Below are 25,428 nucleotides of genomic sequence, written 5' to 3' on the forward strand. Positions count from 1 at the left end.
AGAATGAAAGGAAGAAGAGAATTTATTCTACATCAGAAGACGAGAATGATGAAGAGTGGATGCCTTCTGAGAATGAAGATCAAAACATTCCTTCAGAAAGTGAGGACCATGAGATGCCTTCAGCAGAAATTGATGACAAAAGGACTTCAAAAAAGCCAAGCCAAGAACCGAACTTCATACTGAGTCATTAGATTCAGACAATATTGACAGTCAAGATCTTCTACAGCAGGCAGAAGATTTTTGCGCCAGCCTCAAACAGGGAGAAGAGTTTCTCACAACTGAAGATGATATTTGACAGGAGTTAGAAGAAATACTTCAAGAATAGGCAATTTATTGGTATAAGGCTATAATTATTATATTGTAAAATTATTAAAATAAACAATAAATATAAATGGAGTATTGTAATAAGTGTTCTTCTTTGAATTAATTTAACATTTTCATGATTGGATTTTGGAGGCGGGTAAAGTGGCCAGGTTGTGGCCACTTTACCCAACCTAGGAGGGTAGAGTGGCCATTTAGCACATTTTTAATTCTATTATTGAAATCAGATGAATAATGAAATTTCAGATATAACACGTGTTTATTTGGAACCTAAATAGTATAAGCAAATTTAGACATGAGTTTCATTACTGTCAACAATCATAAACTTATTGAAAAGCCAACAAAATAAAAGAGTGGCCACTTTACCCACCCTTCCCCTACTGTTTTTGTTGAGTTATAGTGATTCGGACCTGGTGGCTACGATTGTAACCATTACACTTTTTGTATGATTGCTGCTGCTTAATAAAAAATTCCCCACTTGTGGCCGACTGGCTAAGTTTGTGATCATTGCTTTCGTACATAGAGCCGCTCATGCCATCTATTGGTTGAAAAAAAACTGTTTTCAATGCCTTCTAAAGTCGAAAGGATGACTATGCAAAGCTTCTATACTTGTCTATAATTCAATATTTTATTGTGAACTTCCAGTTTTTTCTAACTTTTTGAAATTTTTTATACATGTCAATAGTATATTTCCACACATATCTGACATGAAAATATTGAATTATTAGCTGTCGATGAGATTCTACAGGCATTTAAGTAAGTATATGGTGGCTACGTTTGTAGCCAACCGGTCTGAACCAAGTTTGTAAAATCTAACCTAAATTAGTTGAGCGGTTTGTTTACTCATGAGTAAACTCATGTGTTCCGATTCGTGCTTACTATATTTTATAGTGTTGTTAGTTGTGATTTGTTATATTATTTCGAGATATATCTTTAGGAATTCCTTATTGACAAATAGTATCAGGAATAACTCAACAAAAATGTAGTTATCAACCACATCATGACTGATGAAACAGTGCTTTCTAAAACTTGACTGTACACAGGTACCGAAACTAAATTTTTCTCTGTATTTAGGCTTTTTGACTCTTTTTTATATAATTCCACCTTGGAAATTTCCAAATAAGTATTCTGTTTTTGTATGAGATATGGATTGTTTCATAGAAAACATTCGTATAGGGTTATGGTACTGCATGAACTTTTGATATTAGGCTTGTATAAACTAACACCAGTTCTCCTTTGTAATTTGCTTCTGAATTGAACTTTTTCTCAACATGGAGCCTAGCACAAGTAAAAATAGGGATCACGATAGTGATTTTGAAAATATTTTGAATGATGAGAGTTGCTAGGAGATGGTAATTTGTCTGAGCTGAGTGATCTAGAAAATGAGGGATTAGATGACATTTCAGTTGATGAAGGGCCCCAGTCATCAAAATACCAGAGAACTCAGAATAGGAAGTGATGTTCTAAAAAAAGATTGTGAACCACTGAAAGAGAGTGTTGGAGAGAGTGACCATCAAGCCTCTGTAGTTGAAGACACTATAACCGATCCATTAGAAGATAGGGAGCCCAATAACAATGAAGATAATAGAGATGGTATTTTCAACTTTAACTTGGTAAATAAAAACAAATTTTAAGTGGAGGCATCGATCCATAGATCATGTTGATGAAGAATGGGAGGGGTTAGAACTTCCGGAAATAGATGAGCTGTCTTCCCCATTGGAATACTTCCAAAGGTATTGTCCAGACAAGTAATTTGACTTGATGTCAGAAATGACCAATATCAATGCTCTGCAAAATAATGTCACAAATTTCAAATTGACCAACACAAATGAAATAAAAACTCTGGTAGCATTGCACATTGCAACAGCAATTTATAAATTCAAAAGAATAAGAATGTACTGGGATTCAATGCTAAAATTCAAATTATTTACAGATAACATGTCTAGAGATCGTTTTTTTTTTTTTTTTTTTTTGAACTGCGCAGCAATTTGCATTTGGTCAACAATCTTGAAATCCCCAAGAACAACACAGATAAATTCTACAAGGTTCGATCTCTTTACAATAGTATTCGTGACAGGTGTTTGAAAATTGAAGTAGAAGAAATACTAAGTGTAGACGAAGCAATGGTTCCATTCACTGGTCGATTAGCAGTAAAGCAGTACATCACGAACAAGCCTACTCCATGGGGAATAAAAATATTTATGCTCTGTGGGAAAAATGGTCTATGTTATGACTTTATCATTTATCAGGGTGCCACTACTGAGATTTCCAATGACATTCAGAAAAATGTAGGTTTGGGGCCCAGTGTAGTTCTCAAGTTAGTTGATAGATTCAAAGATGAAAAAGGACAAAGGTTGTACTTATACAACTTCTTTTCGTCATATAATCTTTTCCACATCCTAAATGAGTTAAAAGTCAATGCAGCAGGGACTGTGAGGGTGAACAGATTCCTCAACTTAAGATAAAGAAAGGAAAAAAGATGTTGTCGAATTCCACTATAACATTTTTATTCACCAAAACTAGTTTTCGTTGCCTATGGCAACATCTTCAGTGGCAACTGAAGCTGATATTTATTTACAGGAAGCAGATGGGAAACATTACAGGTGTGGCAATATTTACAAAGGTTGGCTATTTGATAAAAATATAAACCAAGTACTATTACAGTATTAAAACATACAAACAAATAGTGAAAATATTTAATGGAATACATATGATTAATTAATATAAGGATGAGATATAATTTGTGTAATAACAATTTCCAAATGAAATGTTTGACATGGGAGGGGGGAGGGTGCTGTGATTTGGAGTTGGGTAACCTAAAGGAAAAGTAGCAGAAATAAATGTAATATGTCTATATGAAAAAACAAATAATAAATGGCTATCTGATGTAATAAGGACAAGGATTATAATACTGACTATTTAATGAGATGACTCAGAAATAGAAACAAAAATTAAAAACAAAGGTTATTTTTCACATTACAGGTGTGGCAATATTTACAAAGGTTGGCTATTTGATAAAAATATAAACTAAGTACTATTACAGTATTAAAACATACAAACAAATAGTGAAAATATTTAATGGAATACATATGATTAATTAATATAAGGATGAGATATAATTTGTGTAATAACAATTTCCAAATGAAATGTTTGACATGGGAGGGGGGAGGGTGTTGTGATTTGGAGTTGGGTAACCTAAAAGAAAAGTAGCAGAAATAAATGTAATATGAAAAAACAATTGATAAATGGCTATCTGATGTAATAAAGACAAGGATTATAATAATGACTATGTGATGAGATGACTCAGAAATAGAAACAAAAAATTAAAAACAAAGGGTTCAAGAGAAATAGGCAAGTTATTGTGAAATAAGAGCTAATAGGATTATAAGAAAAAATTGGATACTTCTAGAGACTCAAAGTTTGTGTGATCATTTAGACTAATTAAAGAAGAGTCATTTTCAAGGATTCTGATCTCCATGGCTTCAAGGGTGTTCAGTAGTTTACCTTTGTTGGTGATGTGTAAAAATTCTATTGTGAAGTTTTCTGTCAAGTTGTGGTTTTGTTCTATCAAATGATTGGCAAAGTTAGAGTCAGTTTTCCCTTTCTTTAATGAATTGATGTGTTCTTTAATTCTGTCTTTGAATTTTCTCCCAGTTTGGCCTACATACTGTGCATTGCAGTCTCTGCATTTTAGTTTGTAGACTCCACTCTTTTCTTCCGGATTGATTTTGTCTTTGGAACTATTAAGAATGTTTTTAAGTTAAGGTTTGGTGGAGTAGGCAACCTTAAAGCCTTCTTTTTTGAGGATCTGACCAACTTTTTCTGAAACTTTACCTATGTAAGGTAGAGTAAGCCAGGTCTCATTGTCAGTTTTGTGTTTGGGGTTAGGAAATACTGATTTGATTACTTTTCTATTTAATATGGTTTTTAAAATGTTGTTGACTACTTCTTTATTGTATCCATTAGTGATTGTTTGATTATGTTTAGTTCTGTTTGAAAACTAACCTTGTCCATTGGGATGGAAACTAACCTATTCAAAAGACTATTGGGAGAAAATTCAAAGACAGAATTAAAGAACACATCAATTCATTAAAGAAAGGGAAAACTGACTCTAACTTTGCCAATCATTTGATAGAACAAAACCACAACTTGACAGAAAACTTCACAATAGAATTTTTACACATCACCAACAAAGGTAAACTACTGAACACCCTTGAAGCCATGGAGATCAGAATCCTTGAAAATGACTCTTCTTTAATTAGTCTAAATGATCACACAAACTTTGAGTCTCTAAAAGTATCCAGTTTTTTCTTATAATCCTATTAGCTCTTATTTCACAATAACTTGCCTATTTCTCTTGAACCCTTTGTTTTTAATTTTTTGTTTCTATTTCTGAGTCATCTCATTACATAGTCATTATTATAATCCTTGTCTTTATTACATCAGATAGCCATTTATCAATTGTTTTTTCATATTACATTTATTTCTGCTACTTTTCTTTTAGGTTACCCAACTCCAAATCACAACACCCTCCCCCCTCCCATGTCAAACATTTCATTTGGAAATTGTTATTACACAAATTATATCTCATCCTTATATTAATTAATCATATGTATTCCATTAAATATTTTCACTATTTGTTTGTATGTTTTAATACTGTAATAGTACTTAGTTTATATTTTATCAAATAGCCAACCTTTGTAAATATTGCCACACCTGTAATGTGAAAAATAACCTTTGTTTTTAATTTTTGTTTCTATTTCTGAGTCATCTCATTAAATAGTCAGTATTATAATCCTTGTCCTTATTACATCAGATAGCCATTTATTATTTGTTTTTTCATATAGACATATTACATTTATTTCTGCTACTTTTCTTTTAGGTTACCCAACTCCAAATCACAGCACCCTCCCCCCTCCCATGTCAAACATTTCATTTGGAAATTGTTATTACACAAATTATATCTCATCCTTATATTAATTAATCATATGTATTCCATTAAATATTTTCACTATTTGTTTGTATGTTTTAATACTGTAATAGTACTTAGTTTATATTTTATCAAATAGCCAACCTTTGTAAATATTGCCACACCTGTAATGTTTCCCATCTGCTTCCTGTAAATATCAGCTTCAGTTGCCACTGAAGATGTTGCCATAGGCAACGAAAACTAGTTTTGGTGAATAAAAATGATATAGTGGAATTCGACAACATCTTTTTTCCTTTCTTTATCTTAATATGGAGAAGTTCCACAATATCTCTGATAAAAGTGTTAAATTTATTAAAAGTGCTAGTCTAGTGCAACAGAAAAAACTCTATTCTAACCTGAAACTGAAGTTTGGGATTGCAGAAAGAAACATTTGGTTCAACAAAGAATGTTTAAAGAACTCTCTATCACCGAAATATGTATCCTTGAAGTGCAACAGTAAATGTGAGTCAGCTACAAAAACTCTAAATAAGGCTAAGAACATTTGGTTAAAAAATGAAGTTAGCTTCTGGTACAGAAGAAGGGACAGTTACAGTTTTTACCTGTTTGTTGTCCACACACAATTAGTGAACAAGCTGAATTCTTGGGAATTTGATACCTTTGATTATATCACAAGAGAGAGGAACTCTATGAAATTAAGACAGAAGTCAGAAATACAAAAGAGGAAAATCAGGAATTTACTACTTCAACAGGGTAAGGTTATGAGACCCAGTTCTAATTCTCAACCAAATGATACCTTCAAATTTGCAGACAGTGTAATAAACCTCTCCAATACAGTTTTCAACTCTGCAGAAATGAACCTTTTGGGAAAAGGAAAGAAATTTTGTATTGACCAGACCACAAGCAGGGACATACAACTCTTGGCAGCCAACATTGACAAGTATGGGGAAATATCCAAAAACAAACTTCTGGGTGCCAAATGTGCCAATGTGATGAAGACATCAACAATTGATCATAGAACTATTTCATCCAAGACCCAAAACAAACAGACCCTCAGATCAATACAACAAAAAGTTTCAAGTGATGACCTCATAATAACAAAGGCAGATAAAGGAAACTCCACAGTCATCCTCAACAAGGACTCCTACATTAAAAAAGTGAATGACTTCATGGAGGAAAACAGCTTTACTCCAATTCCTCAGGACCCTACCACAAACTACAATAGACTAGTCAAGAAGACCCTCAACAACTGTTCAAACCTCTTCAACAATCAATGGGACATCAAGAAAATCACAGCCATGAACCCTCAGACACCACGATTCTTTGGACTACCCAAAACTCATAAACCAGGTATACCCATTCGACCTGTAGTATCAGGAATAAACTCTCCTACCTCTAAACTAGCATATAAACTCAATAGCCTTTTCAGAAACTTCACTTCTTTCAAATCCACATATTCAGTAAAAAACTCAAATGATCTTGTCAAAAAACTGGAAAACTTTAAATTACAAAACACAAACAGATTAGTATCATTTGATGTCAAAAATCTATTCACTAGTGTCCCAGTTGCTGAAACCTTGGAATTAACAAAAGACATCCTCAATCAAACAGACATTGGTGAAAGTCAAGTTCATGAATTCATGGAATGCCTAAAACTATGTACCAATCAAAATTTTTCCAGGTTTAACAATAATTTCTACAAACAAACTGAAGATCTGGCAATGGGTTCTCCTCTTTCCCCATTACTGGCAGAAATTTTTATGAACAAATTTGAAAAGGATATCATGGACAAGGAGAAGAACCCACTGGCAGACAAGCTGGGTTACTGGTACAGATATGTAGATGATGTTCTATGCCTGTGGAGGGGCACTGACAGACACCTTGAAAAATTCCATAACTACCTTAACAAAATTCACAAAAACATACAATTTTCTATGGAAAGAGAGAACAATGGAAAAATAAACTTCCTTGACCTTTCCATAGAAAGGAAAAATGACTCACATACATTCCATATCTACAGAAAACCTACTGTTTGCAACACCCTCATTCCCAACAATTCATCACACCCCTTGAGCCACAAATTAGCTGCATTCAATAGTCTTTTGAATAGGTTAGTTTCCATCCCAATGGACAAGGTGAGTTTTCAAACAGAACTAAACAAAATCAAACAGTTGGCAATCACTAATGGATACAATAAAGAAGTAGTCAACAACATTTTAAAAACCATATTAAATAGAAAAGTAATCAAATCAGTATTTCCTAACCCCAAACACAAAACTGACAATGAGACCTGGCTTACTCTACCTTACATAGGTAAAGTTTCAGAAAAAGTTGGTCAGATCCTCAAAAAAGAAGGCTTTAAGGTTGCCTACTCCACCAAACCTTTACTTAACAACATTCTTAATAGTTCCAAAGACAAAATCAATCCGGAAGAAAAGAGTGGAGTCTACAAACTAAAATGCAGAGACTGCAATGCACAGTATGTAGGCCAAACTGGGAGAAAATTCAAAGACAGAATTAAAGAACACATCAATTCATTAAAGAAAGGGAAAACTGACTCTAACTTTGCCAATCATTTGATAGAACAAAACCACAACTTGACAGAAAACTTCACAATAGAATTTTTACACATCACCAACAAAGGTAAACTACTGAACACCCTTGAAGCCATGGAGATCAGAATCCTTGAAAATGACTCTTCTTTAATTAGTCTAAATGATCACACAAACTTTGAGTCTCTAAAAGTATCCAGTTTTTTCTTATAATCCTATTAGCTCTTATTTCACAATAACTTGCCTATTTCTCTTGAACCCTTTGTTTTTAATTTTTTGTTTCTATTTCTGAGTCATCTCATTACATAGTCATTATTATAATCCTTGTCTTATTACATCAGATAGCCATTTATCAATTGTTTTTTCATATTACATTTATTTCTGCTACTTTTCTTTTAGGTTACCCAACTCCAAATCACAACACCCTCCCCCCTCCCATGTCAAACATTTCATTTGGAAATTGTTATTACACAAATTATATCTCATCCTTATATTAATTAATCATATGTATTCCATTAAATATTTTCACTATTTGTTTGTATGTTTTAATACTGTAATAGTACTTAGTTTATATTTTTATCAAATAGCCAACCTTTGTAAATATTGCCACACCTGTAATGTGAAAAATAACCTTTGTTTTTAATTTTTGTTTCTATTTCTGAGTCATCTCATTAAATAGTCAGTATTATAATCCTTGTCCTTATTACATCAGATAGCCATTTATTATTTGTTTTTTCATATAGACATATTACATTTATTTCTGCTACTTTTCCTTTAGGTTACCCAACTCCAAATCACAACACCCTCCCCCCTCCCATGTCAAACATTTCATTTGGAAATTGTTATTACACAAATTATATCTCATCCTTATATTAATTAATCATATGTATTCCATTAAATATTTTCACTATTTGTTTGTATGTTTTAATACTGTAATAGTACTTAGTTTATATTTTTATCAAATAGCCAACCTTTGTAAATATTGCCACACCTGTAATGTTTCCCATCTGCTTCCTGTAAATATCAGCTTCAGTTGCCACTGAAGATGTTGCCATAGGCAACGAAAACTAGTTTTGGTGAATAAAAATGATATAGTGGAATTCGACAACATCTTTTTTCCTTTCTTTATCTTAATATGGAGAAGTTCCACAATATCTCTGATAAAAGTGTTAAATTTATTAAAAGTGCTAGTCTAGTGCAACAGAAAAAACTCTATTCTAACCTGAAACTGAAGTTTGGGATTGCAGAAAGAAACATTTGGTTCAACAAAGAATGTTTAAAGAACTCTCTATCACCGAAATATGTATCCTTGAAGTGCAACAGTAAATGTGAGTCAGCTACAAAAACTCTAAATAAGGCTAAGAACATTTGGTTAAAAAATGAAGTTAGCTTCTGGTACAGAAGAAGGGACAGTTACAGTTTTTACCTGTTTGTTGTCCACACACAATTAGTGAACAAGCTGAATTCTTGGGAATTTGATACCTTTGATTATATCACAAGAGAGAGGAACTCTATGAAATTAAGACAGAAGTCAGAAATACAAAAGAGGAAAATCAGGAATTTACTACTTCAACAGGGTAAGGTTATGAGACCCAGTTCTAATTCTCAACCAAATGATACCTTCAAATTTGCAGACAGTGTAATAAACCTCTCCAATACAGTTTTCAACTCTGCAGAAATGAACCTTTTGGGAAAAGGAAAGAAATTTTGTATTGACCAGACCACAAGCAGGGACATACAACTCTTGGCAGCCAACATTGACAAGTATGGGGAAATATCCAAAAACAAACTTCTGGGTGCCAAATGTGCCAATGTGATGAAGACATCAACAATTGATCATAGAACTATTTCATCCAAGACCCAAAACAAACAGACCCTCAGATCAATACAACAAAAAGTTTCAAGTGATGACCTCATAATAACAAAGGCAGATAAAGGAAACTCACAGTCATCCTCAACAAGGACTCCTACATTAAAAAAGTGAATGACTTCATGGAGGAAAACAGCTTTACTCCAATTCCTCAGGACCCTACCACAAACTACAATAGACTAGTCAAGAAGACCCTCAACAACTGTTCAAACCTCTTCAACAATCAATGGGACATCAAGAAAATCACAGCCATGAACCCTCAGACACCACGATTCTTTGGACTACCCAAAACTCATAAACCAGGTATACCCATTCGACCTGTAGTATCAGGAATAAACTCTCCTACCTCTAAACTAGCATATAAACTCAATAGCCTTTTCAGAAACTTCACTTCTTTCAAATCCACATATTCAGTAAAAAACTCAAATGATCTTGTCAAAAAACTGGAAAACTTTAAATTACAAAACACAAACAGATTAGTATCATTTGATGTCAAAAATCTATTCACTAGTGTCCCAGTTGCTGAAACCTTGGAATTAACAAAAGACATCCTCAATCAAACAGACATTGGTGAAAGTCAAGTTCATGAATTCATGGAATGCCTAAAACTATGTACCAATCAAAATTTTTCCAGGTTTAACAATAATTTCTACAAACAAACTGAAGATCTGGCAATGGGTTCTCCTCTTTCCCCATTACTGGCAGAAATTTTTATGAACAAATTTGAAAAGGATATCATGGACAAGGAGAAGAACCCACTGGCAGACAAGCTGGGTTACTGGTACAGATATGTAGATGATGTTCTATGCCTGTGGAGGGGCACTGACAGACACCTTGAAAAATTCCATAACTACCTTAACAAAATTCACAAAAACATACAATTTTCTATGGAAAGAGAGAACAATGGAAAAATAAACTTCCTTGACCTTTCCATAGAAAGGAAAAATGACTCACATACATTCCATATCTACAGAAAACCTACTGTTTGCAACACCCTCATTCCCAACAATTCATCACACCCCTTGAGCCACAAATTAGCTGCATTCAATAGTCTTTTGAATAGGTTAGTTTCCATCCCAATGGACAAGGTGAGTTTTCAAACAGAACTAAACAAAATCAAACAGTTGGCAATCACTAATGGATACAATAAAGAAGTAGTCAACAACATTTTAAAAACCATATTAAATAGAAAAGTAATCAAATCAGTATTTCCTAACCCCAAACACAAAACTGACAATGAGACCTGGCTTACTCTACCTTACATAGGTAAAGTTTCAGAAAAAGTTGGTCAGATCCTCAAAAAAGAAGGCTTTAAGGTTGCCTACTCCACCAAACCTTTACTTAACAACATTCTTAATAGTCCAAAGACAAAATCAATCCGGAAGAAAAGAGTGGAGTCTACAAACTAAAATGCAGAGACTGCAATGCACAGTATGTAGGCCAAACTGGGAGAAAATTCAAAGACAGAATTAAAGAACACATCAATTCATTAAAGAAAGGGAAAACTGACTCTAACTTTGCCAATCATTTGATAGAACAAAACCACAACTTGACAGAAAACTTCACAATAGAATTTTTACACATCACCAACAAAGGTAAACTACTGAACACCCTTGAAGCCATGGAGATCAGAATCCTTGAAAATGACTCTTCTTTAATTAGTCTAAATGATCACACAAACTTTGAGTCTCTAAAAGTATCCAGTTTTTTCTTATAATCCTATTAGCTCTTATTTCACAATAACTTGCCTATTTCTCTTGAACCCTTTGTTTTTAATTTTTGTTTCTATTTCTGAGTCATCTCATTACATAGTCAGTATTATAATCCTTGTCCTTATTACATCAGATAGCCATTTATCAATTGTTTTTTCATATTACATTTATTTCTGCTACTTTTCTTTTAGGTTACCCAACTCCAAATCACAACACCCTCCCCCCTCCCATGTCAAACATTTCATTTGGAAATTGTTATTACACAAATTATATCTCATCCTTATATTAATTAATCATATGTATTCCATTAAATATTTTCACTATTTGTTTGTATGTTTTAATACTGTAATAGTACTTAGTTTATATTTTTATCAAATAGCCAACCTTTGTAAATATTGCCACACCTGTAATGTTTCCCATCTGCTTCCTGTAAATATCAGCTTCAGTTGCCACTGAAGATGTTGCCATAGGCAACGAAAACTAGTTTTGGTGAATAAAAATGATATAGTGGAATTCGACAACATCTTTTTTCCTTTCTTTATCTTAATATGGAGAAGTTCCACAATATCTCTGATAAAAGTGTTAGATTCCTCAACCCTCCTCTCCTATCAGATAAGGAGGCTATGAAAAAAGGACGAGGTTTCTGTGATGAAGTGTGCAGTCTGGACAATGTAACACTGGTCAAATGGATTGACAATAAGGCGGTAGTTGTAGGGTCCAATTATGTAGGAGTAGGCACTACTGATGAAGTTGAACGATGGGACAAATCCAAAAAAACAGTACACTAGAGTTGTTCGGCCAGAAGTAATCAAGCATTACAATCATGGAATGGGTGGCGTTGATCTGTTTGATCAGTCAATGAGCTATTATAGAATATTTCTGAGGTCAAAGAAGTGGCCACTCCGTATGATCTTCCATGGAATAGATATGGCAATAGTTCAAGGCCCTTATTATTTCCTTTATGATTGAATATTATTAAAAACTAGAAGTAAAATAGTAGTAGTGTTTGTAAAAGTAGTGTGAAGTGAAATACAGTGGTAGGTCAGTAGTGCAACATTTCAGTAGTAGTGTTAGTGTAGTTCAGTAGTTTGTGATAAACAATTATTATGACGACCATCAGAATGTAGGAAAGAGAAGTTACCTACAACCTGTAACCAAAGACTTATGTTGACTCAAACACCATCAAAGACCGGTAAGTAATGCTCCCATGCATGCTTTGCCAAATTTACAATTCACTTTTACATGGGTGATGGGGTGGAGTTTTTCTGTCGACAGGGGGGGGGTGAAGGATGAATGGGTGAAGTTGTTGAATGCATTAAATTTCATTTATCTAATTTGAATAATATGTATTTGATGATCAGTATACCCAATCAGTACATGATCAGTATTACCCAAAGCAATATCATTTCTTAGCATTGAGGCCGGATGGCTACAATTGTAACCATAATATCTTGATAAGGGAAAATGATAAAAGAATAATTTCTTCTTCTAAATTCTTTAAAAAAATAATAATGAAGGAAATTCAACAGACAAATTTTTTTTGTTAAAATTAGAAATCCAGGATTGATTGAATGGGTTAAATTTAAATTTTCTTTAGATTTTGAATTTTTACACTGAAGATTACACCATAAGTGTAGAAACATGTTTGTAACGTTCGAATAAATTTGTGATATATTTAAACAATATTCCAGTGTTCCATTATTAGTGTCTAGATTATGCCAAGTAGATGACAAATATATATTTTTAGCTATAAGACGTTTCCTCATACTCTTCGGAAATCTTTTGATGAACTCACAGATTCTAGAAAACTCTCCTTGGAGTAAAATCATTATTTATATTAAAATTGTCCTTGTAAAGTTTGAAATGTGTGTTGTATGAATGTTTCAGAAAATGTGACAGCCCTGCTGCAACCATTTCATCATTATTACATTACTATTTTATTTTATTTAATTCTATTCATGATTTCATTGCATAGAGTGAGAGAAACAGACCTTCACAGACCTTCACTATACACTATAAGCACACACATTTGGTAGTGGTTTTCGATCATTAATCTTTTGTAACGTAATCATTCATTGATTATTTGCTTTATGTACGCTTTTAGTGCACACATTTGGTGGTGATTTTGATCATTCATCTTTTGTTTACATAGCTTATTTGCTTCTAATTCATGGCGATGTAACATGAGAAGACCTGTAGTATTTTTTTTATTTTACTTGAATTGCTCTGTTATTTTGTCCTGAATTATGAAATGTGTTTCTTTGTATATTTGCTATTATTATTGTATTGCTATTATGCTTATTCTTGAAATGGCACCTCACCCTGTGCATCCATGCATTAAAATTCAGAAATTTTACACATCAGTTGGTTGGAATTTGTAGAGTCACTTCGAGTTTGGTCGCATCCCATTCTTGATACCCCTTTATCTAAAATTTGGATTAGAACCTCTGTCTAACTTTGTACAATCATTTTTCTTCATTAGTGGTTTTTTATCCATATCTTGATATACCCAAATGTCTAGTTACTGATGAGCTTTTGGTTTAGGGTACATGACATTTTTTTAATGGTGGGGTGTAATATAGTGGATGTGAAGAGAGGATGAGAGGACGTGAGTCATTCATCTATAATATTGCTGTATTGTAAGCTATTGTATATAAGTGTATAAGCCAGTATATATTGTAATCTACATAAATAAAGTACTCAATCAATCAATCAATCAATCTCTCCCTTCAGGAGAGACACTCGTGGGAGAGAAGAGAGCTTTTTTTGATAAGTTTTCCTCAAGGGAGAATCAACAATTAATTCCCATTCTGACTGAGAATCCAGTAGTAGCAAGATCAAGTTTGTGTACGACTCTCCACCTCAAAGCCCGACTCATGGACTGTGACCTTGCGAGGAGTGACCATAGAGGTGCCAAGTGTAACTTCACACCAAGAGGTATTGTAATTGAAAGAACTAATGAGCTTGCTTTCAAAAAGTGCTTATTCCTTTTTCCAATATTCCATAACCCAAACGTCTCTCAAAGACATGGCCCATTTTGGGCTCATTACAAAGAATAAGAATAATAAAATTTCAATTATTTTCAGATACTAATCATGAATAACATTCGGATTGATCATGTTTCTAAGGATGTATATTAATCATTTCCTTTGAATTTACTGATGTATGTTGAGCCGCCCATAGATTCTGAATAAGTATTTTAAATTCAGCATTATTGACATTTCTGATCTGAATAATTTATTTAGTATTCATTAGATAATGAAGATGATAAAGTGAGTTGAATTTACTTAAACTACTGATAGACTCCATGATGACAAAAGAATCTAGATTTCAGATACAGTTTTTGGTGAGTTATAGTGACGTGTTTAAATTTTTATTTTCTTTAGATTTTGAATTTTCACACTGAAGATTACACCAAAAGTGTTGAAACATGTTTGTAACGTTCGAATAAATTTGTGATATATTTAAACAATATTCCAGTGTTTTATTATTAGTGTCTAGATTATGCCAAGTAGATGACAAATATATATTTTTAGCTGTAAGACGTTTCCTATTACTCTTCGGAATTCTTTTGATGAACTCACAGTTCCTACAAAACCATCCATGGAGTAAAATCACTATTTACTATATATTTATATTAAAGTTGTCCATGCCCTTGTAAAGTTTGAAATGTGTGTTAAATGAATGTTTCAGAAAACATGACAGCCCTGCAACCCGTGAAAGAAGGGAGGGGGCCTTCCAAATTATCGATGTGGCAAGTGCAAAGCCCAACAAGCTTCAACAATGTATGCCCTTTCCAAACTGTAGCTCAAAAAATTTAAAAATTTCTTCAAGCCTGGCACAGTTGAAAATGATGATTTAGTTTGCTCGCATGTCCCCTGGAAAATTTCCTCCTCCTGAAAATTGTTTCTTAATAGTCTTCCTTTAACAGGCACCCTTCCAAAATTTGGGGTCCTACCCCATCATAGGTTTTTTAGTTTTACTACTCCTAGTTATCGCTGTTTGTCCTGAGGACTTGGAATGTTTTATCTTTTTAGTACTTATCCCTATTATTCTAAAGACTCAAGTTATAGGTGTGCTAGTAGTAGTAAGCTTAGTCAGCAATAGAATCCAATAAAACAAATTAGTGGCCTGCACACTATGCTTAGCCCGTTTTCATTCTTCAACTTTGAATGTCAGGGTGATGTCTGACAATTTGGTGAATAAAAAGAGTTTTTAAAAACTTGTCAGCTTCTTAGACAACCTTAACTGGCGCCTGAACAGGGATGGGTGATGGAAAATTTGAGATCAAAATTTCGGGTTTTTCTGTGAATTTAAATTCTTAACACCCATTCAGAATTGAATCCGCAATCAGAAGTTTTATGAAGTAGTGTTATAAAAGTGAAGTGTTATCATCATCATCTTAATCCTGTCCAGCAGACGTTCATTCAACTCCTGTCTTCCAGACTCATTGAGGTTGAACCACCGACCATCACTCAGGAAATTGCTTGAGGAAGCAGAAGAAGACAAATACATTCGACTACAGCCACCAACACCACCTCCTGCCTAAGACATCATGAATGATGCAGCAGCAACAGCATCCCTGCATCCAAAGCAACAGGCATCTGCAGCACAGGTACTGCCTATTTCAAAACCATTACTAAGGGTGATCTTGATGTAATCCCCGACTATGTCAGAAATCCAATCACTCATTTCATTTCTCGAAGTGGTAGAAACTTTACTAACTGGATACTGTATAAGTGACATTATTGAAGCCCCAGCCAATCACTTCTGTTCACTATTTTTGAAATCAAGGAAAGACTCTATGATATAGCCAAAATTGTAGTTATAAACAGTACTTGCATATTGGTAAAATAAGTAATCACAATCTTGAAAAACAATTTGTGGACAATCGATCAGTGTACCAACTAACATCAGAACTTTTAAAGCTAAAACCAAATCCAAAACAACATCCTCTAGTATTTGTGAATACACTTGAGAAAAACTTAACACCATAATTTGTAGGCACAATTTTGATGGTGTTCACATTGAACCAACTAGACAAACAAGTAATCAATGTTCTAGTTGAAGAACTTCCAGCTTGGAGCCCATCTTCAAATTTTAAGAGTGAAAAATCTACAAGATGCAAGACAAAAATTTACAAGAAAACAAACAACAATCATTACCAAATCAATTTCGTCAAAACAATCAACACCTACAGCTGCAATCTCAACAATTCAAGCCTCAGAACTTTCAAAACTTTCAACACAGGAACCGTAATCAGCATGTGAATAACCAGAATACATTTCAACAAAATCGAAATTGCCAAAATACTTACATATCAATGCGATCCGTCTCTAATCTAAGAAAATCAAATTCCGTTCATTTGACTGAACCATTTGGAACAAATGAAGAAGTCGATAACTCCAAATTTCAACAGCTATCAGGCAAAGTCAACAAACTCACTGAAGCTTTTCATGATTTTTTAGGGGCTGGCAACACTCAAATCAATCAGAGGTGATTGAAATGAACTATTGTGAAAAGAATGAGTTGCCATTCTTGTGTGTAAGTAAATGATTGTAAAATACTGATTGATACTGGATCCAAATATAATTTGGAAGAACTGATAAGACTTTCCCGTGTATTAATGTTGGAAAATATGAATTCAAAATCAAAACAGCAGCCGGAGAAGCTACAAGACATTGGCATGTTCATTTAGATTTAAGTTGTGTGCAGTAGTAATGAATTTTATTTTCTACATGACTTTAGTCCTAATTACGATATTTTGCTAGGTCATGAAACCCTCAGTAGAGTTGGAGCTCAAATTGATTTTCAATTTAATTGTATGATTACCCCTGACATAACAATTATCTAGAATCGACTTACTCCTGTTAAAATTGACAAGGGGATAAATTCATTGAAACTACCCCTGATAAACAGATCAGATGCAAAGATAGGCATTACAAATATACCAGCTTTAGAATTGAATGAAATACTTGTAAAATTGATAGAGATTTTTGTGAATTTGAATATTTTTCGGATGTTGAAAAAGATGTAAATATCAAGTCAAGTGTCTTGATATCAAAGATTGTGAATTAATGGATTGTTCTCCATCTGAGAAATCCTTGACTCATGATGAAATCTCCCAAATCATTCGACTTAACCATATTGACAGGCATGAGAAAAACCAAATTGTAAATTTAGTTAATAAATTCCAAGACATACTAAAATTAGAAAACACTTTACTGGCTGCAACCAGTGAGGATAGAATGTAATAGAGCTGCCTTGCTCATAGCTGAATGCTAAGCGGAAGCGTGCTTGACACCCCAACTCTCTTGTGGGATACCTCGCCTAAGCCGTCTCAAGTCTTTATATTGCAAGCATTACGCGAATTGTCCATATATCTAGTTCTAATGGGTTTATTGAAACATAAATTTTCAGCAGACCACAATAATGTTGGTTGTTGTGTTTTGTTTACAAAACGTATCTCACAGTGTTTGATTCTTAAAATAATGTGAATATAGTAAAATATTATAATGGATCAAGAATACGGGATATTCAAATCAAGAACAAGACGAATATTTGATAATGCCAGGAAAGTTGCTGATGAATTTTCAATATTACAGGTAAGAAAATCAAATATAATTTTTTAGGTTAACCTTTCATAGAATCCGTAATAATTACGGATTCACTCAAAACTCAATTATTGAGTTTTGAGTATTGAGGTAAGCTGTAGGCCTACAGTAATTATCACTCAAATCAAATTTTAAAGTATATAATTGTTTCAATTGTTCATTATTTAAGCTGATTGCAAAAGTTGACATTGGTTGGGTAGCTCAACTGAACAGTTAAAAACGAAAATCTTCTGCTTGAAAATGTAAGCGCTTTTCAATGAACAGCTTTGCAGAAAGTAAAAAAGTTTGTTATTTTAGTGGAAATAAAAAAGCAAATAGTAACATCGCAAAGGAAAATTGGCATGTTCACAAAAACTTTACTCTGAATCAGTTTACTCTGCTTCATTTATTGAGATGGTAGGCCTAAACATAAAGTTTTCATTTAAGAACAAATTTCGCATATGTTTAGGCTTGTGTGTGGGGAACTTGGCAGGTTATTTAATGTACAGGAACATATTATTACACAAAAAATCCATTCCAAAAGCAGCATTTGAACCCGAGTCACTGGAGTGAGAAGTAACGATGCTGCTCCCAAGTCACAGAAGCCAATAAATTCTCTGCCTACTGCATTTAATTCTCTATATTATTAGCAAAGCTACAGGCCTATAATTTTTGTATTAATTGCTAATGCTTTTATTGCTTTCAGAAAGAAGACCAGTCACTTTTACATGATGAGAATGTTTGTTATCAAGCCTTGGATTCTTCAAGTTCTGGAATTCTAAATGTAATACCTTCACCTTCAATGGATGAGCCTTCTCAAGATGAGTCAGTTAACAATAAGAATCCTTTACCAGGTACACTAAGTAGTTCAAATACTTCTAATTTTATTTTAAAAGACTGCCCATCAACTTTTTTGGATACATGTGAACGCTACAAAAACCAGCAAGTTTCTTTTAATACTGTTAGTACTGAACAAAGTATGACAGTTTGAGCAAACGTCGGAGAAATTGTAAGATACGTCGGCTTATTTGTAAGATCCCCATGTGAAAGCACAGGAGAGCTGCGGAATATGAAATATGATCTTCCGTAATATGATCTTCAGGAACCAGGATTCTGCCGTGTGAAACTGGCCTTAGGCGATTTCATACTTGTTGATTTTTCAAATAACAGTTTATTTAAAAACTGTTAAAAAATGTTTAAACATTTTAAAAACGTTTAGTTTCTCAACAGTTTAGATCAAAAACTGAAAAAAATCTATCAACTACTTATAACTTGTATCTCACTGATGTGTTATCAGTCTTCTTGTCATTGAATCCATTTCAGGACGTGAATAGAAGACTAGTAAGTTAATCCTACTTACTGTACGTGATTGTAATTCTTCCCGATCGCCAGTTCAGTCAAAAAATTTACCATGTTAATGTTGCTTGGAGTCGTGGTGTTTATGCTCCGTAATGTATATAGGCTTCATGCATAGGAAACAGAATATCCCGTACAGAATTTCCCACTTGTCTTTGTCCGCTCGCAACTCGGTACCACGATTTAGAATCTATAATGTTTTAAGTCAATGGTCAACTAACTATTGGGACAACCCAGAAATATATAATTGGAATAGGTTTTTATGAATTAAGAGATTAAATTTATTTATTTTTGTGGAGACTTAAAACTTCAGTCATAAGATGAGCAAGTGAATATTTTAATCGTTGAATAACTTTTTTCATTTTACCACTAACATAATTATACAATTTATATAGTTTTTTTTAAAATAAACATGCTTATACAGGTTAATACGATGCAAAATTACTTCAATTATTGTAAATACTATCAAATCTCAATTCGAGATAGCTGGTTAATTGCTGTGAATTTGAGATCATCTTAGGAAAAAGTCTGTTACTATGGACGACTACAAGGCCTTCTTACAGTTATTGTATAAAGAGTATCTGTAGACCTCCTAAGGATCAATACAATGAAAATGCAATAAGTCGAAAATCATCTGTAAACATAGTAAATAAATAAATAGAGAGATGATTGATCCAAGTGACAGGACTTATAATGGGAGTAAAGTTCAAATCAAGCCCTTATGCTTTGAACAATAAATTAAATCTAACAAATAGTTTTGAACAATGTTTATCCATAAAAACAACATTCAGTAATCCTAATTCAATTCAACACTTCACCAAAATCGGGTGTCATTCTAGTGCCAATCATATAGCGACGTTCTCTTCGTTTGCACGTAAACTAGATCAAATTTAATATCTTGATAATGATATATCCTGACTGCCGAAATAATAATTTATCAATAATATTATTCATAATATAACTTATTATTATTTATAAAAATAATTCGTCTTACCTAATTTATCTCAGCTGCCAAAATATGACTTTACATAGCCCTATTAAATTTTGCAAAATGGACTAGCATATTATAATGAGGGTACGAATGTTACTGACAATAATTCATCTCTCTAGATACTAATCAACCAGGACAATTATTTTCCAAAACATATGAAAGTCTGCTAAGAGTTAATTACTTCAACAGTCAAGGAATAGTCAATAGAACATTCCGTTGAGAATCTACTAAAAAGTGAAAAGAATCATAAGGATGATTCATGAAAAGGAATGATAATGAAATACCTAGATCAATGGATCAATATAGTTACATTCATTGCCTTTGAAGAAGTACAAATTAATAATAATTTATAATGAGAATAAACTGACTGATTCATTAATACTTTTAGGAGTAGTTGAAATATATCTACATTTTTATCGAGATCTATTATAATAAATAATATAATGCAGTGTAAAAATATCAAATACAGGAGGAACTTAAAAACAAACGTATAAAACTTATAATATAGTATTTACAGCGCCTATTTTGTTTTGGTCTAGATATAAAAAAATCATCAAGTAAGCTCAATAGCAAGCCTACATCGACATACATAAACCACCATGATGTTATATTAATATTAGGGAAGTGAGTCCTAATATTACGCAACTGGGCAACATTTCTGGATGCACAAATCGATGAGCATCTTCTAAAAGATATTTATATTTACTGATACACTCGAGTAACGGTATCTCTTCAGCCACAACAAAAAGACTGTATTTCAATATTACTTCTACTTAAAAACATATTCAAATGTACAAATGAACATTTGTAATGTACAGTGATTGTATTCTCATTTTCAATAGAAGAATGTGAATAAAATCAGTGATTATAGGAGAGACACGGTCGCTAATCAGAATAATAAATGATAAGTCAAGTACTCATGTTGAGCGGTTCCTTTTCAGCGGTCTCCTCCTCGTCGCTTGTGGGAGGCAGGGAACCCGTGAGGCTGGCAAACAGCTGACCGGTCAGATTGGACAAGCTGCCGTCCAGGCCGGCGTTGGCGGGGCGTCGGTTCCGGTTCGGCTCCACCGTCGCAAACGACGGATTGCCAATCGCAGTTAATGCCGACAGTATCTGCAACCACCAGAAAAACTCACACTCATTACACTCCTAGGAATCTGACAACAGTGAAACGGATCCATCTACGGTGAAAGGTCCCGCGCCTTACCATCGTTTTAGACACATCCGTCAAAAAGCAGATGTATAATGACAGAGCATAGTTACTATTACTACTTTACAAAATCAATGTCAACGACTCGTGTCCTTTTATAGGATTGATTTGCACCAAAGTGGATTGGTTTGCACAGAACCAAAGGTTAAAGTTTCTACACGTGGAGGTTTTGTATTTTGATTAGAATAATTTCAATTTGGTGTTAACTGAGAAAAAATCTTGTAGTAAATACATTACTATAGTAGTAGTTTTCCATTACTATTCAACAACATATAGGGTTGCAATGGCAATTCAATTTGAATGCGAGATTAACACTGAGATGTATACAGAGTTGGTGAAAGTTATGGAAACAGCTTTATATTACTTTTAAAAAGATAATTTGACAGTAGTTTTCATTGGGGATCCTATTCCAATTGAAAAAAACTACTTATAGTCTCTAAAAATTTTGGTCCGCCATTTTGGAATCCGCCATTTTAAATCCAACTTCTTTTTTTCAAATAGGAAGGTGATGCATTGAATATGATGCATGATTTCAATACAAAATTTCAAGAGAAAAAGAATAGCGAAAACTGCACATCGATTACTAGAAACGGTTTTAATCGGATATTTAAAACGGATATTAAAAGATACTAGTAAATCATACAAAAATTAAATAGATGAGTACAGTAAATATTGACAGATCAAAAAAGTAAAATCAGATGGTTTAGATTTTTCTATCTACTCAAAATTACTACTGGAGGGAGTCAAAGGACCGCGAGTATAAGTTACGATTAGCGGCGAATTGCTCGCAGCTAAATACTTTGCCACGAGAGCCCGAAAACGAAATGACTGTACTGAACAATCTTATCTACAAATCAGCAAGTCAAAATCCGTCAAATACATATAAGGCTAAACAATTCAAAAAACAAGTTTGGTTCGATAAGGATTGTGAGAAAAGCGGATCAAACATGTTTTCTCTGCTGAATATATTCAGGAGGACTGGGTCCAGTCAAGTAAGAATAAGTTATATGAATGCATCCAAAGAATATAAATTATTATTTATAAAAATAATTCGTCTTACCTAATTTATCTCAGCTGCCAAAATATGACTTTACATAGCCCTATTAAATTTTGCAAAATGGACTAGCATATTATAATGAGGGTACGAATGTTACTGACAATAATTCATCTCTCTAGATACTAATCAACCAGGACAATTATTTTCCAAAACATATGAAAGTCTGCTAAGAGTTAATTACTTCAACAGTCAAGGAATAGTCAATAGAACATTCCGTTGAGAATCTACTAAAAAGTGAAAAGAATCATAAGGATGATTCATGAAAAGGAATGATAATGAAATACCTAGATCAATGGATCAATATAGTTACATTCATTGCCTTTGAAGAAGTACAAATTAATAATAATTTATAATGAGAATAAACTGACTGATTCATTAATACTTTTAGGAGTAGTTGAAATATATCTACATTTTTATCGAGATCTATTATAATAAATAATATAATGCAGTGTAAAAATATCTAATACAGGAGGAACTTAAAAACAAACGTATAAAACTTATAATATAGTATTTACAGCGCCTATTTTGTTTTGGTCTAGATATAAAAAAAATCATCAAGTAAGCTCAATAGCAAGCCTACATCGACATACATAAACCACCATGATGTTATATTAATATTAGGGAAGTGAGTCCTAATATTACGCAACTGGGCAACATTTCTGGATGCACAAATCGATGAGCATCTTCTAAAAGATATTTATATTTACTGATACACTCGAGTAACTGTATCTCTTCAGCCACAACAAAAAGACTGTATTTCAATATTACTTCTACTTAAAAACATATTCAAATGTACAAATGAACATTTGTAATGTACAGTGATTGTATTCTCATTTTCAATAGAAGAATGTGAATAAAATCAGTGATTATAGGAGAGACACGGTCGCTAATCAGAATAATAAATGATAAGTCAAGTACTCATGTTGAGCGGTTCCTTTTCAGCGGTCTCCTCCTCGTCGCTTGTGGGAGGCAGGGAACCCGTGAGGCTGGCAAACAGCTGACCGGTCAGATTGGACAAGCTGCCGTCCAGGCCGGCGTTGGCGGGGCGTCGGTTCCGGTTCGGCTCCACCGTCGCAAACGACGGATTGCCAATCGCAGTTAATGCCGACAGTATCTGCAACCACCAGAAAAACTCACACTCATTACACTCCTAGGAATCTGACAGCAGTGAAACGGATCCATCTACGGTGAAAGGTCCCGCGCCTTACCACCGTTTTAGACACATCCGTCAAAAAGCAGATGTATAATGACAGAGCATAGTTACTATTACTACTTTACAAAATCAATGTCAACGACTCGTGTCCTTTTATAGGATTGATTTGCACCAAAGTGGATTGGTTTGCATAGAACCAAAGGTTAAAGTTTCTACACGTGGAGGTTTTGTATTTTGATTAGAATAATTTCAATTTGGTGTTAACTGAGAAAAAATCTTGTAGTAAATACATTACTATAGTAGTAGTTTTCCATTACTATTCAACAACATATAGGGTTGCAATGGCAATTCAATTTGAATGCGAGATTAACACTGAGATGTATACAGAGTTGGTGAAAGTTATGGAAACAGCTTTATATTACTTTTAAAAAGATAATTTGACAGTAGTTTTCATTGGGGATCCTATTCCAATTGAAAAAAACTACTTATAGTCTCTAAAAATTTTGGTCCGCCATTTTGGAATCCGCCATTTTAAATCCAACTTCTTTTTTCAAATAGGAAGGTGATGCATTGAATATGATGCATGATTTCAATACAAAATTTCAAGAGAAAAAGAATAGCGAAAACTGCACATCGATTACTAGAAACGGTTTTAATCGGATATTTAAAACGGATATTAAAAGATACTAGTAAATCATACAAAAATTAAATAGATGAGTACAGTAAATATTGACAGATCAAAAAAGTAAAATCAGATGGTTTAGATTTTTCTATCTACTCAAAATTACTACTGGAGGGAGTCAAAGGACCGCGAGTATAAGTTACGATTAGCGGCGAATTGCTCGCAGCTAAATACTTTGCCACGAGAGCCCGAAAACGAAATGACTGTACTGAACAATCTTATCTACAAATCAGCAAGTCAAAATCCGTCAAATACATATAAGGCTAAACAATTCAAAAAACAAGTTTGGTTCGATAAGGATTGTGAGAAAAGCGGATCAAACATGTTTTCTCTGCTGAATATATTCAGGAGGACTGGGTCCAGTCAAGTAAGAATAAGTTATATGAATGCATCCAAAGAATATAAATTATTATGCAGAAAGAAGAGGATTGAACACATGAAGTACGTAGAATCGAAACTAAAATCGGTTAGAGGCTCAAAAACATTTTGGGAACTAATTAATAATTTTAGAGGTAAGCACTCAGCGAATAATGATTCTGGTATCGAAGCAGAGATTTGGGTTGGGTATTTTCAACAATTGTATTCACCCATTAGGAATTCCGAGCAAACAAGCTATGCGGCGCCTTCAGTTGAAGATTACCAATTAGATAAGATAATTGAAATGAATTAACTCGACTGCGCTTTAAAAAAACTCCGCGGAAATAAGGCACCCGGATACGACAGAATACCGGCAGAATTTTATAAAAATTCGCCTACTGAGTACAGGGAACTACTACTAACCTTTTTCAACAATATCTTAGACAGCGAATCAGTGCCAACAGCTTTTGTTAGATCAATTATATTTCCACTCCACAAAAAAGGCGACAACATGGCCGTTGCTAACTACAGAGCGATTTCATTTGTCAACTCAGCAGCTAAGATTTTTTCAGGAATATTTTTGAGAAGAATGGAAAAATGGGTAGAAGGTGGGAATGTATTGGAGGAGAATCAGGCGGGTTTCAGGA

General features: G+C 33.6%; 2 protein-coding genes across 2 annotated transcripts in view; one reads left to right on the forward strand and one right to left on the reverse strand.

The window, feature by feature from the left end:
- Positions 1-17,812: 17,812 nt before the first annotated feature.
- Positions 17,813-18,966, forward strand: LOC120353564. The gene is made up of 2 exons (XM_039437701.1): positions 17,813-17,987; positions 18,682-18,966. The coding sequence occupies exons 1-2, from the start codon at positions 17,898-17,900 to the stop codon at positions 18,964-18,966; spliced, it is 375 nt and encodes a 124-aa protein (XP_039293635.1). The 5' UTR covers positions 17,813-17,897.
- Positions 18,967-22,578: 3,612 nt separating this feature from the next.
- The window catches only part of LOC111056307 (protein smoothened), a 41,506-nt gene continuing 38,656 nt past the window's right edge, over positions 22,579-25,428 (reverse strand). The window contains exon 14 of the mRNA XM_022343661.2: positions 22,579-23,703. Coding sequence (XP_022199353.2) covers positions 23,500-23,703 — 204 coding nt within the window. The 3' untranslated portion in view covers positions 22,579-23,499. The remainder of the gene's footprint in view (positions 23,704-25,428) is intronic.

This window comes from Nilaparvata lugens, chromosome 1 (genome assembly GCF_014356525.2).
Source record: "Nilaparvata lugens isolate BPH chromosome 1, ASM1435652v1, whole genome shotgun sequence".
NCBI classification, from domain to species: domain Eukaryota; kingdom Metazoa; phylum Arthropoda; class Insecta; order Hemiptera; family Delphacidae; genus Nilaparvata; species Nilaparvata lugens.